The 15,034-nt window shown below is 45.3% G+C and overlaps 1 protein-coding gene across 1 annotated transcript in view; it reads left to right on the top strand.

Moving 5' to 3' along the window:
• Positions 1-15,034, top strand: part of MND1 (meiotic nuclear divisions 1) — a 69,485-nt gene that overhangs the window by 32,364 nt on the left and 22,087 nt on the right. The window contains exons 5-6 of the mRNA XM_014593495.3: positions 1,220-1,294; positions 5,210-5,324. Of these exons, the coding sequence (XP_014448981.1) occupies positions 1,220-1,294; positions 5,210-5,324 (190 nt within the window). The remainder of the gene's footprint in view (positions 1-1,219; positions 1,295-5,209; positions 5,325-15,034) is intronic.

The following is a 15,034-nucleotide window of genomic DNA, read 5'->3' as shown; positions in this document are numbered from 1 at the left end:
TGCTTAGCCTCAGTAACATGAGAACTCCAACCTAACCACTTGCCCCTGAACTGTATGCATCTGCTTAGCAGTGCACAATGTAGGGGATATTGCGTTTGCTTTTATTACATGTTGTTATTTGGAAGGAAGACCAGGAAGAATACACTTTTCCTGTTTTAACTACCTACAAAATTATTTTTGGTTTAGTTCACATTACATGCCGGGCCAGATTAACCCTTTGCTGGGCCCTAAGCAAACAAACTCATGGGCCTCTACTTTTTTCACTTAATGTGTAAAATAAGCACAACTCGGTGCCTTCTTCACTTAGGGCCCTAGGCATGTGCCTAGTTTGCCTCTGCGTTAATCCAGCCCTGGTTACATGCAGAAACTTATGGCCAAGCTAGCATTCTTTTCACTGACAGTAAAGAGGAAGCGATTGGACTTGTTTAATCCAAAAGTTACATGCCTCGTCAATGCATGTAAATTGGTTGACTTTTTTTCTTAATACCTACTTGAAAATTGAATGCCTCTTATATATTTGCACTTTTTCTTGCTCGCACATGCATGCACACACAGTATGCTAGTAAATTTGATCTAGCAAAAGAAAGTAATCTTGCAAGTATAAGCTGTATAAATAATACTCAGTAGCGAAGCGTTCTTTCAGAGTCTTATCCTTCAGTCTTGCATATAATGTTCAGGATTCTAGGCATAGCAACATCAATGTACCTTGGTAGAAAGGGAGAGGAAGATTTGGGTGATTATGACTTAGTATATCAGTGATGTTTGTATGGGCTTCTTAGAAGCCACGGAATAAAAGGAGTTGTAGCAGTTTGGTGAACGCACCAAATTTGGAAACGATCAAAAATGGCTCGGGTGAATCTGCTATAATTTGAATGGACTAGCCAGTTTTTATATTGAATAGTGTTGCAGCTGTGGGACATGTTACAGCAGCAGGCCCTTGCAGCAAACTTGGCTATTGTTTTTTATATGAAATAGGATTTGGGCCCTTACTTTTGGTGCTTTTAGATAATAACAATTTGAGCCAGGGGAGGAAATTACTCAGAATTATATATATTCTGAGTATATATAATATATCCTTTCTTTACTTGCTTTCTTTTTTGATAGGCAGGGTGTGGGCTAAGCTCAGATATAAAGTATGATAGCGTTAAAATATTAAACCTTTAAGTAGCCTGTAAAATAAATTTATTGTTTTTCTGTTTCGTTTTGTTTCTTTCCTTAGCTGGCTGAAAGTAGCCGGAGGAAAGAGAGTTTACAACAGAGCATCGAGAAATCGAAAATTGGACGTCAAGATACTGTAAGTTTTTGCTGTGGTTGTGGTGGTATGTTTTCCATTGAAAAATCTGCCTGTGTAATGTGCAAATATGTTCATTTAAAGTTTTAGAGATAGAATAGGATAGAATTTTTCTCAGCTAAGCATCAACTCCACAGCTGAGTGCTACAGAGGATGAGAAATTGCTTGAGGGCTGTTTGGATCAGATTTAAAAAATCAGCGCATAATATAGTTAGAGGTGTATGCTAGAATGCCCAATAACTGCAAAATGGTCTAATAATCCTAGCTGCTTGGGAAATTAGGTTATCTTAAAAAAAGGTGCATCTTGTTTTCAATCTGCTTATATTAATAATTGTATAGAACAGCAAAGTATAACCAAGATACTTTTGAAATGACTTGAGATGCACTATAAAAAAAAAAAAAATTGGGCTCCAAATTTAACATGTACATTCTGTGGCAGTGTGTCATTTAATGTGGAAATGTACTTCATGTAATAACCTGAGTTGATATTTTGCCCTGAAATGGTCAGTTCAGAAATCCAACAAAATAAATTAGAAACAGAAACTTGTTGTGGTAGAACTGGTCAGAGATTTTCAGGTGGGCAACTAGAAGCTTTGGTCTTCCAGTGTCCAGCATAGCCTTACCACACGGACAGGTTTTGTGTCAGGAACATCAGTGTTTCCCAGGCTTCTGAGCTCCCTTTTGTGAAGCTGGTAGCTTGGTAGCCCTGGAAACTTTGGAGAGACCTTATTCTAGCTGGGGCTCTTAGCATCCTGATTCCTGTTTTTTCACAAAGAAGGCTAAACATTCTCAGAAACCTGGCTTAAGTCAGGGATCTTAGACCTTGCAGGCTCCCTGTTGCAAAGTCTGGAAGCTGCTGTTGGGATTCTCAGTGCCTAGACTCTCTGCAAGAGCTGACAGTGTGCAAATCCTTAGTATTTCCACCATGAAGATTGCCTAAGGCCTGGGACTTCTGGATCCTTGGGGGAAGGGGGTCCGTGCATCCCATTACCATCAGTCCTGCCACCCCTACCTCCTTGGAGACCTCCCAGTTCCACTCTCCTGCCATGCCTTGTTGGAAAAAGAGTTATTATGGGTGGTGTCTTACTGCTGCTCAAAGCATAAGATTGGAAGACTCTTCAGGCCGTGTCTCATTGCCTAGAGGTGCTGTCGGTGTCGGGTGGGTCTATTGGTTTCCTGGTCATGCTGCCACCTCACTGTTCTCATTCTTTGCATCTTAGTTTTGTTGCCTGGGGCTCTGGGCTACTCCCGGGTTTCCACCCCTTGGACTAGAATCCAAGAAGTTGGACTTTGAAGCCACTTTACTCAATGCCATGCACCACTGCAGCAGGCCCTTGTGCTGTCACACCTGCAGCTCCAAGCTTTCCCATGGGACGTAGGTTACGCAGGATGTTCGAACACCCTGTCCTGCAACCTCCCCGTCTCTGCTTATGGTCACTCCCTGACCCCTGCGTGTCTGTTGAGCAAAAAAAAAAGAAAAGGGGGGGGGGGGGAGGCAAAGGAATCTTCAACTTTAAACTTCCTCCCTGCTGCGGAGTGATGGACATGGTCTTTTCACAAAGTTACGCCCCACAGACCTGTTGTCTAAACAAACCGGGAACAAAGGAAAGCCATAACAAAATTCACTTCTCTTCTGAGACTGCATATGGTATCCATCCAGGCCTTCTCTCCCTCAGGCAGGGGTGATCCAGCCCTGCCAGCGGTCAGGTATCCGGTGCCCCACTCTTCTTGCTGGGCTAGTTTTTATCTGTCTGGGCCTCTTCCCTCCTCCATTTACATGGCCCACTTGGCCTTTTCTGGCCCAAAAGGGCCAGGCCCCTGTCCAGCCTTTCCTTTTTATTCTTCATAACAGGGACTCAGCTCCCTGTTACAGCTGCCCGATTCTTTGGAGTTGGTAGGAAACATCAAAACTGACTGTACAGGAAATTTCAAGTTTCAGTGGGTTGAATTCAACCAGCTGCTACAGCTGACAATTACAATTTCTGTGATGATTTTGTTCCTTGTATGTTAAGTGTTGGTAAGTGGGAGGGTAAGTAGCGGTAGGTTTCAGTTGTTCAGTTATATATTTTATGATTCCCCACTGAAGAATATATCCTAGATATTTGGAGATTGCTGCTGGCCTGAATCCTATACAAAGAAGATGAGATTTTTGTTATGGAAACATCAGTTCCATAGAGAAAAATTGCATTAAAAGGATATTAATATTGCACAGTCAGTATCCGTCAGAAATTGTAACAGTTATGTTTTACTGCAGTGATGCTCAACCAGGGCATTGCAAGATTCTTTCAAGGGTGTTATGGAATGCCCCACAATGTTGACACTGTTAGGTGTGCAGACGTTGTTCACAAGGTAAATCCGGTGATTTCAAACAAGAATCCGTAATTAAAATCCTTCTGACCTGTTGTGATCCAAGTTCTGTGCAGTAGAAAAAAAGTTGTACTTTACCATAGTCAAAAAATGAGTGAAAACTAAGGGTTAGCATTTTCTAAAGGGTGTCTTGAGCCTAATGAGGGATTCCTTGCCCCTAAATAGTTGAGATTCCTTGGTTTAATATTTTAATGCAGTCTTGATCATGCAATACATTTTTAAATAATCCAGTATTTCTACAGCCTACAGTACTTTTGTCAAAAAAGTCAAAGTTCTGCTCACACTTAACAGACCATTGAGGTAGGCCCACCTGTTTGGTGGCCACCTAATTGGTCAGTTGCACAGAAGGGAATGATGCAGCTATAATCACATCTGGCTGTCTTTGACTCCTTAGCCTGACTGACAAGTTGTCCATTTACAGCTGGGACCCCAGGAGCGAGGCTCTGAGCCTCTTTGGGAGCCATAGCAGGTCAGCTATGCCTCCAAGTCCCTAGCACAGTACCTACATACCATCTTATAGTGGTTTTTAGTCACTGTTGTTTGCTTGCACTAAGGTCTTTACAGTATACAAGTACGGTATCAGTGTATCATATATTAAGTGACTTAGATTTGCCACATAAGTTTTCTTTAAAACAGAATTTAATTTTGTTTCTATTCAAGCAGTACTCTAAAAATAGCAATCAATTACTATAGTGGTCAAAACCTGATACTCTGAGAGCTGCTATGTCCTCATGTGTTAGTAAATAGGCTAGAGGGGTGTGACTGTTCTAATATTTCATATTTTGTTTTGTTAGGTCATAGTGTAACATATTTATTTTTCTCATTTATATTCTTAACTGTCGCAGTAAAGAACATTATCAAATTCACTATTGAATGCTATGGGCAATACTACATTTAAGTATAGTGTAGTAATGGCTATACTACATTTAAAATTTCTGCTCTTACAAGTTGCACTAAAATTAAAATGACTTTTCATTAGTATGCATCTTTTGGCATTGTTAACTCCTAATTATTCAACAGGATTGTATAATAATAAAATAATAGCATGCTTAAAAAAGAGGATACACCAGAAGCACTGGTATGCTTACAGAATAGTATGTTTATAGAAGGATACACCAGAAGCACTGGAGTGTAATCATCCTGACTATTAGCTTAGTAGTTATTAATTAGTATAATTATGAATTATCATAATATATATGGCTACTATAGCAAGGGTGTGTTGGGATGTGGCCCCAATACATATTTAATCATGCCTTCCTTATATAGTTAGATAAGAGGGAAGGAGGCACTGTTTTGTTGCTTAATTTTAACTGTCTACCCATACTTAAACTTGATCTTGTATTTGTTATCCACTGAAAACATCCTTTGATATTGCTGAGTATGTGAAAAATGGAAGGTTCACTCACTTATTGCAATACTCAGAGATACATTATTAAGATTTATATCTGGCATTTTCGGAGGATAGTTCAGTTTTGCAAAATGTGGAGTATTATAATAACTAACTCTTAATTTTCTTTCCTGCTGGTTTCTCCCAAAATATTTTAAACCCAGGCAGAACGTGCTGCTTTAATAAAAGAACTTGCTGCTCTTCGACGGAAAAATGAACAGTTAAAGGCCGAAATAGGCAAATATAAGGAATGTGACCCTGACGTTGTTGAAGAAATCCGTAAGTTGGTTATTCTGTGACTCTAATGTGTTCTACAAAAAGACTGGTTTAACTGAATTTCTATAGTTCTAGAAAGCTGGTATGCAAAGATAAGCTGAAGACCAGCTAGCTTTCTTTTTAAAGCTGTAAATAATGAAGGATGGGTTTTATGATTGTTTGGTTTTTTAAATATTTTTATCACTGTTCTGATTCAATTTGGCCGAATCCAAATCTGAACATTCAATGCTAATTCAGACAATCAGCAATTCGGCCATAGACATAGCTTTAAATGTTTTTTCTACGTACCTCAAGGTACCAGGCACGGCTTGTGAATGCTGCGATGGTGGGGCAGATGGAGCATCCCACAGGAGCACAGTGGGGACAGCTCGGCAATAGCCATGACGGGGGACCCTGGGATCCCCAGCAGAAGTACTTCCAGTCTTCTTCTGGGTCTGCCGCCGAGCGCATGCTCCCATGGGACGTTCCATCCTTCCTAGCATCTTAGCATTCACGAGCCTCCTGGTACCTTGAGGTATGTAGAAGAAAGATTTAAAGCTGTGTCTATGTCCGAATCATCGAATCTCTCCAAATCAATTCGGAGGGTTCCAATTTGATTCGGAGAGATTAAAGGGTCTCCTGATTCGATTCAGGTTCGGAGTTTTGGCTGCTGAATTGGGCCAAATCTCTGCTGGATCAAATCAGCGACCAAAGCTTTGCATAGCCCTAGCTGTAAGGTAGAAGCAAAGAAACTTGCTTTATCTGGAGTGGGTTTAAAACAAGAAAAATGCAGTAGAATAGATAACCTAATTGTGTAGAAGAACAAGACCAGTCATTATTACCTGTGGAGTGCAGGCAGATTGGCAGAGATAGCAGATTATAATGAGACATAAAGCCACTGTCTATTTAATTCATGATTTTTTGTTGTCTCCTAACTATGATTTTTTTGCTCCCAGCCCTAGCTTCTGAAGGTGTTTTTAGATTTTCTTTGAGTATGAAGATTGTGAGCTGAGACAAGGAGTGTTTGTTCTGTGAAAAGTGTTCTCTTCATATTTATGCCTGTGCCCTTTATTTGTTGTTTTGTAAGGGTTTGTTTTGGGGCATAGCCTTTTCTTAGTTTCATCCTCCTAGCTTCTACAAGAGCATTTGGTGCATTGGGTGAGATATACCGCACTCTGTGATAGACATATGTAGGATCTGTGGGTTCTGATGATTTTACGATATCAGGATTTTGATTGCAGTGTCAGCGAGATTGTATTGACAGATCTTGCATTTTTTGTTAAGACATGGTTGTATCCCATTTTGGTTTATGTTAATCAGCAGAGAGTTTGCTTCTGATAAGTTGAACCAGATTTGGAGGTTGTTTGAAAGCTAGTTGTAGGGGTGTGTGGGAATATTTCTTCCTTTTTCATATAGGTGGTAAGTGTTGGATGATCCTTCTTGTGGGTGTGAGAGAGGGCTGTGTGAAACAGCACTGTTTTGTTTTGACTTCCGTTTTGCCATTTCGAAGGGCTAGTGTTTTGTTTCACTGTTTCAAAGCACTGTTCCGTTTCATTTAGTCAAAACTGTTTCAATGGTGTTTCGGCGCGTTTCGGCGTTTCACCCATAGGCTATAATGGGGAATCATGAAAATGCCTATAACATTCTCATTTTTTGCCTGTGAAAATTGCAGGGATGGTAGCCCTTTCTGAGGGCATGAAGCCTGCCAAGTTTCAAGGAGATAGGTGCAGGGGTTTCTAGGAAACTCCACCTCAAACTGTTCAAAGCAAAACTCTTATCACTTGCCGGTAGTGGCAGCCTGCTGTCATCCCATACGCAGATCTGGGAGCCCACATCCCCCCAGGAGGGCTGTAGGGTTGTGCTGGACTCTTCCTGCGGGACGTGGGCCCCTGGATCTGCACACGGGATGACAGCAGGCTTCCTGGTGCTCAGTGTGGGCTGCGTCAGGAAAAAGCTAGTGCTGGCACTGGCCCCAGCTGGCGGCAGCAGCCTGCTGTCATCCCATGTGGAGCTCCGGGGGCCTGTACCCCGCCCGGAATAGTTCGGCACAGCCTCGCAGCCCTCCCCAGGGGTGCAGGCCCTCGGATCTGCACACAGGATGACAGCATGCTGCCTCTGCCAGCTGGGCCCAGTGGCAGCACTAGTCTTCTCGGCGCTCAGTATGGGCTGCGCCAGGAAGAACCCAGTGCCGGCATTGGCCCCAGCTGGAAGTGGCAGCTTGCTGTCATCCCATGTGCAGATCTGTGGGACCACACCTCCTGGGAGGGAAATAGCCCAGAGCTGCTGACATCCTGCATTATCCAGGGGCCCGTGCCCCCCGGAAGGAGCTGGGGGAAACAATTAGAGAGCTGGGGGAAAGATCGGGGAGCTGGGGAATCAAACTGGGACCTGGGGGAATGTTCAGGGACCTGAACATTCCCCAGCCACCAGTTCAATTCCTGACCTCTCTGATCGCTCCCCCCAGCTCTTCCCGGGGGGGTACGGGCCCCTGGATCTGCGTGCTGAGTTTCAGCAGGCTGCTACTGCCAGCTGGGGAAATAGTCCAGAGCTGCTGCCAACACCAGTTGGCAGCGACAGCCTGCTATCATCCCACATCATCCGGGGTCCTGGGAATATTCAGGGATCTGAACATTCCCCCAGCTCCTGGTTGGATTCTCCAGCTCTTCCCAGGGGGCACAGGCCCCCGATCTGCGCACGGGGTTTCAGCAGGCTGAAACTGCAGTGGCAGCCTGCTGAAACCCACCATGCAGATTTGGGGGCCTGTGCCCCCGGGAAGAGCTGGGGAAATGATCAGAGAGCTGGGGAATCAAACAGGGAGCTAGATGTCAATATCAGATCAGTCCTTCCCCTCCCTTCCCCCTCCCTCTCCTTAGTTTATGTTCAGCTGCAAGCAAGCCTGGCTTCAAAACTTTTCAAGAAGGGGAGGAAGGAGGCCAGTCAGTCTCACCTCCATCCTTGGCAAAGTCTTTGAAAAAATTATCAAGGCTCACATTTGCGAGAGCTCGGCAGGACAAATTACGCTGAAGGGAAACCAGCACAGGTTCGTAGCAGGAAGATCATGCCTGACTAATCTAGTCTCTTTTTATGACCAGGTTACAAAACACCTGGACGCAGGAGTAGGGGTTGACGTTGTTTACTTAGACTTCAGGAAGGCCTTCGATACGGTATCCCACACCATACCGGTGAAGAAGTTAAGAGGCTGTGACTTGGATGACTGCACGGTCCGGTGGGTGGCAAATTGGCTAGAGGGTCGTACCCAGAGAGTCGTAGAGGATGGATCGGTATTGACCTGGAAGGGTGTGGGCAGTGGGGTCCCGCAGGACTCGGTCCTTGGACCGATACTCTTCAATGTCTTCATCAGCGACTTGGACGAGGGAGTGAAGTGTACTCTGTCCAAGTTTGCGGATGACACAAAACTGCGGGGAGAAGTGGACACACTGGAGGGCAGGGAACAACTACAAGCAGACCTGGACAGGTTGGGCATATGGGCTGAAAACAACAGAATGCAATTCAACAAGGAGAAATGTAAAGTGCTGCACCTAGGGAGGAAAAATGTCCAGCATACCTACTGCCTAGGAAATGACCTGCTTGGTGGCATGAAAGCGGAAAGGGATCTTGGAGTCCTAGTGGACTCCAAGATGAACATGAGTCGTCAGAGTGACGAAGTCATCAGGAAAGCTAATGGCACTTTATCGTGCATCAGCAGATGCATGATGAACAGAACCAAGGAGGTGATAATTCCCCTTTTTCGGGCGCTGGTCAGACCGTAGTTGGAATACTGCGTTCAATTTTGGGTGCCGCACTTCAAGAGGGATGTGGATAACCTGGAGAGGGTCCAGAGAAGGGTCACTCGTATGGTTAAGGGCTTGCAGGCCAAACCCTATGAGGAGAGACTAGGGCACCTGGACCTCTTCAGCCTCCGCAAGAGAAGGTTGAGAGGCGACTTTGTGGCTGCCTATAAGTTCATCATGGGGGCACAGAAGGGAATTGGTGAGGCTTTACTCACCAAGGCGCCCCTGGGGGTTACAAGAAATAATGGCCATAAGCTAGCAGAGAGCAGATTTAGACTAGACATTAGGAAGACCTTCTTCACAGTTAGAGTGGCCAGAGTTTGGAATGGGCTCCCAAGGGAGGTGGTGCTCTCCCCTACCCTGGGGGTCTTCAAGAGGAGGTTAGATAGGCATCTAGCTGGGGTCATCTAAACCCAGCACTCTTTCCTGCCTGTGCAGGGGGTCGGACTCGATGATCTATTGTGGTCCCTTCCGACCCTAACATCTATGAATCTATGAACTCATTTAGTTTCAAAGCTGTTTTGAAGCCTTTTGTTTAATTTTGATTTTGCTGTTTTGAGCTCGAAACATGATTGGGTTCAGGATCTTGAGGGAAGGAGATTAGCAGAGAAAGGACTGGAGTTCAGAAAAGCAGACAGCAATTTGCCCACGGAACTGATGGACTGGTTCCCCTGCCCCGGCTCCTTGCAGCAGTGAGAGCCTGGTCTGGAGCAGGGGCAGAGCCATAATCTGCTGCCAACATGCCCCTGCCTGGAGAGAGCAGGCTGCAGGTTGCAGCTCTACCTGGCCCCGGAGCAAGCTCCCCCAATGCAAGATCCCAGCAGCTATGGAGCTGCCCTACTCTGCTCTGTTGCATGCTCTGCCAGCGTGGCTGGGGCTGGTCTCCATGGCAACCCCAGCCTTGAGCTTTCACAATACAGCTGTGGTTGGGGTCTCCATGGAGACTAGCCCTAGCCATGGGTGTAAAGGATGCTGGGAAATGGAGTCCGGCTGCCAGCTGGATCAGCCATTTTGCCCATCCCTGCCCTAACCTGTTCTGTTCCCCACAGTTGGCTTCTCACCCCCTCCCCAGATTGTGCTGCCAGGTGCAAGTCTAGGAGCTGACCTTGCCTGTGAGGCCAGTGTGAGGGAGAAAGGATTCCAGGTTAGCTGGTTCTATTTTAAAGAAACTTCACAGACAGCACAGGAACAAACCATCCCAAAGCGCAGGAAGATTACCAAGTGTGGCAGAAGACCAGCTTGACTTAGCAGAGAAGTCTTCAGTAAGCTAAAACACAAAAAGGAAGCTTACAAGCAGTGGAAACTTTGACAAATGACTAGGGAGGAGAGTATAAGAGTATTGCTCAGGCAAACAGGCATGAAATCAGGAAGGCCAAAATGCAATTGAAGTTACACAGCTTGCAAGGGATGTGAAGGGTAACAAGAAGGGTTTCTACAAGTATGTCAGGAATAAATGGAAGGTCAGGGAAAGTTGTTGGTCCCTTACTGAGTGTGGGAGGCAACCTAGTGACAGATGATGCAGAAAAGACTGAAGTATTCAATGCCTTTTTACCTGTTTTCACAGGCAAGGTCAGCTCCTAGACTTGCACCCGGCAGCACAATTTGGGGAGGGGGTGAGCAGCCAACTGTGGGGAACAGAACGGGTTAGGGCAGGGATGGGCAAAATGGCCGATCCAGCTGGCAGCCGGACTCCATTTCCCAGCATCCTTTACACCCATGGTGACCCCAACCACAGCTGTATTGTGAAAGCTCAAGGCTGGGGTTGCCATGGAGACCAGCCCCAGCCACTCTGGCAGAACATGCAATAGAGTAGAGCAGGGCTGCTCCATAGCTGCTGGGATCTTGCATTGGGGGCAGCTTGCTCCTGGGCCAGGTAGAGCTGCAATCTGCAGCCTGCACTCTCCAGGCAGGGGCATGTTGGCAGCAGATCATGGCTCTGCCCCTGCTCCAGACCAGGCTCTCACTGCTGCAAGGAGCCGGGGCAGAGCTGCAATCTGCTGCCTGCGTGTCCCTGCACTGAGCCTGCAGGCTACAGATCGTGGCTCTACCCTGGCGCTAGAGCAAGCTGCCCCTGTAGTAAGATCCCAGTGACTCCAGCGCAGCCCCCTGCCCTGCTTTGCCATGTGCCCTGCCAGCATGGCTGGGGCTGGTCTACACGGCAACCCTAGCCTTGCTATCACAGCGCAGCTGTGGCTGGGGTCTCCATGGAGACCGTCCCCAGCCATGCACAGAGGTGGCTGGGAAATGGAGTCCACTGCTGACCGGATCCTGCCCGAGGGTCGAACTTTGCCTGCCCCTGGGTTAGGGACTGTTTAGAGAGGTCCCAAATGATTGGAAAAGGTCAAATATAGTGCCCATCTTTAAGAAGAGGGGGATCTGGGGAACAACATACTAGTCAGCATCACCTCAGTTCCTGAAAGGATTATGGAGCAGATCCTCAAGGAATCAATCTGTAAGCACTTGGAAGAGAAGGCGATTAGGAACAGTCAGCATGGATTCGCCACGGGGCAAGTCATGCCCAGTCAACATGATTGCTTTCTCTGATTGGATGTGGGGAGAGCAGTGGACATATGATATACCTGGACTTTAGCAAGGCTTTTGATACAGTCTCCCCACAACATTCTTGCATGCAAGCTAAGAAACTATGGGTTGGATGAATGTACTGGAAGGTGGGTAGAAAACTGGTTGGATTGTCAGGCTCAAAGAGTAGTAGTCAGTGGCTTAATGTCTAGTTGGCAGCCAGTCTCAAGTGGAGTGCCCCGAGGGTAGGTCCTGTACAGTATCTTCATTGATGACCTGATGGAGTTTACCCTCAGCAAGTTTACAGATGACACCATGCTGGGGGAGTCGTAGTTATGCTCGAGGGTAGGCCTTGAAAGATTGGAGGACTGGACCAAAAGAAATCTCATGAGGTTCAATAAGGACAAGTGCAAAGTCCTGCGCTTAGGACAGAACAATCCTGTACACTGGTATAGGCTGGGGACCAACTGGCTAATCAGTTTTTCAGAAAAGGATCTGGGGTTTACAGTGGACAATAAGCTGAATATGAGCCAACAGTTTGCTTTTTATTTAGAAGGCTAATGGCATACTTGACTGCATTAGTAGGAGTGTTGCCAGCGGATAGAGGGAAATGATTCTTTCCCTCTATTCGGCACTTGTGAAGCTATATCTGGAGTTCTGTGTCCAGTTTTGGGCCCCCCATTACAGAAAAGATGTGGACAAATTTGGAGAGAGTCCAGCAGAGTGTATTGGAAATGGTTTGGGGGCTGGGGCACATGACTTGTGAGGAGAGGCTGAGGGAACTGGGCTTATTTAGTTTGGAGAGGAGAAGACTGAGAGGTAATGTAATAGAAGCCTTTAAGTACCTGAAGGATGGTTCCAAAGAGGATGGAGCTAGACTGTTCTCAGTGGTGGCAGATGACAGAATAAGGAGCAATGGTCTCAAGTTGCAGCAAGGGAAGTTTAGGTTAGATACTGGGAAGAATGTTCTCACTAGGAGGGTAGTAACACACTGGAACAGGTTACCCAGAGGGGTTCAGGAATCTCCATCCTTGGAGGTTTTTAAGACCCACCTAGACAGAGCCTTGCCTGGGATTATCCAGTTGCAGATGATCTTACTTTGAGCAGCAGCTCAGACTAGATGAGCTCTTGAGGTCCCTTCCAAACCTAATTTTCTATGATTCCATGAACTAAAGGATTTGTTTTCCTATTGTAGTAAGTTATTGCAGAGTATTTGGATGGCTTGTTCAAACGTGCAGTGTATTTCTCTGCTGGAGTGTCCTTCTGGGGTAGAGGCAGTTTTCAAGTCAGTGAGGTGGGTGTCTTGAGTATTCTTCTCAGAGCAGATGTGGTGGTATCTGAGGGCCTGGCTACAAATTACAGCTTTGTTGGTATGTTTGGGATGATTGTGGGCTTTGTGGACATTGTTATGATGGTCTGTGGGTTTTTGTATATACTGGTTTGTAGTGTGCCATCCCAGATGTGGATTTTGGCATCTCCATGGGACCTACCATCTGCAGCCCTCTGGGTAAAACATACAACTCTCACATTCAAGACAACTACATCTACTAATTTGTGAGGGAACAGCCTGCTCACAGGTTTTTACACTTCACTAGTGCTCTGTACATTCAGAACTTGTACTCAACCTCTGCCTAACTGTTTGTACCTCATTAAGAGTCCTTATTTTGTTCCTCAGTCTTCCCTCTGAAATCAGCATTGGAATTGACAGGGCTGAAATAGATTTAATGCCTGCTAATAGCACAGCACTGACTAGGGCTAAGATGGGTAGACTGTTTAACTGCTTGTGCCTTGTTTTGGGCAATTTTGTGACTGCCAGACAGGTCTATTATATGTGGCTCAGGCTGTGTGTAAAATTGCATTAATCTGCATTCCTTTATTTTCATCAGTGACCCAGTTGGTTCTTCTTGGGCATTGCCAGCTCTACCCAAACCAACAGCATATTTAAATCAGCTTGATATCCAAGTGCCATTACAAAATTAATCATAAATGAGCATAGAGCATTTTCCCAAAAAAGGATAAGAACCTGAATCTTCTCCCTTCTCTTACGAACAAAGCTCAGTGAACCTAAAATCAATGTTTGAGAGAGATGGAAAAAACACTTCCCCCTGAAATTTGACAGGTTTTGATCTCAGTGGAGTTAGAATGCGCCAGCTAAGGATCTACCCATGAAGGTCTGATGATATATCAGAGGACAGGCAGGTTCTAGACTCCGTTGAGAATGTCATGTCTCTTGCCTTCAGGGCCAGGTACAGACATTACACTTTTACCAGTATAAGTGATTGGAAACGGGTCTATACCCTTAACAGAACAGAAGTTTGGCACACAGACTGATTTAAAAATGGCAGAACCAGGTCTAAGACTTGCACCCCCACCAAAGGGCAAATGTTATGTTCTGTTTGCTACCACTTACAGAAAACTGAAACTCAGATCAATTCTGCCTCAGGCTTTTTGAATGTCTTCATCTAGCTCAGAGGTTCAACAGAAAAAAAAACCCAGTTGATCACAAGTACAAAAACTGCAGTGTATCACTGGGTGCAGACATTGAGGGACTTAATTCATGAGTACTTCAACTGTGAGGGTTTCCTGTTTTCTCATGAACATTGTCCATCCTGTGAACAGTAAGGTAGTGGTCATGTAGAAAAGTGGTTTTTGATCCTGTTGATTAGGACTGCATATATCCATGGGAGGTCAAAATGAGTTCACATGGGCAATCTAAATTCTAACACTTCCTAATGTTTTACTTTTACTTTGCAACCTTAATATTATTCTAGGGAAGCCTTTTTGTATGAAGTTGCATACAGTTGTTTATAATATTTTATCATGTGTAATTGTAATACCTTGTCTACCTTATTGTGCACTGCTGGTAAGGTTTGAACCTTGAGATTTCAATGCTGAAGTGCTGGTAAGAGGAGAGGGCTATTGTCTCAAAAGGGTAGAGGGTGGAAGTAGAACCCCTATGGTAGATAATCCAATGCACAGGTGTTCTTCCACCTCCCCAGGCTTCCCAGGAATCTGTTGCAGCCTCCTCTATATATTAGATCCCCAGAGGGAAAGATGGGCCACTGTGGCCCAGCTGGTTGAGGTATTTATCCTGGCTCTTTGCTCCCAGGTTTCTTTTTGAAATGGGTGGAAATGCATTTCAAGTGGTGGTGATGGTGGTTTGGGAGTGGTGTTGGACTGACATTACATTAGAAATATTCATGTTCACTTTTGATTTTGTGACTGCCAGCATTTTGCTGAGCATTCAGTTGATGGAAGGAGCATTCAACTTATGGAAACATGTTTTCAAAAGCGTTTGTGTCCATCAGAACTGTGTGGCATTTTCGGTAATGAAGAAAAAGCCACTTCTCTGGTAACAGAGTTTTAGGACTTCTTCAAAAGCCCAGGGTAGAAAAAAAATCAAAGTTGAAATGTTGTTTGTTG

Source organism: Alligator mississippiensis, chromosome 2 (assembly GCF_030867095.1).
Source record: "Alligator mississippiensis isolate rAllMis1 chromosome 2, rAllMis1, whole genome shotgun sequence".
In the NCBI taxonomy this organism is placed as follows: domain Eukaryota; kingdom Metazoa; phylum Chordata; order Crocodylia; family Alligatoridae; genus Alligator; species Alligator mississippiensis.
Note: the sequence above shows the minus strand (reverse complement) of the source record. Positions and strands in the feature narration are given on the sequence as shown.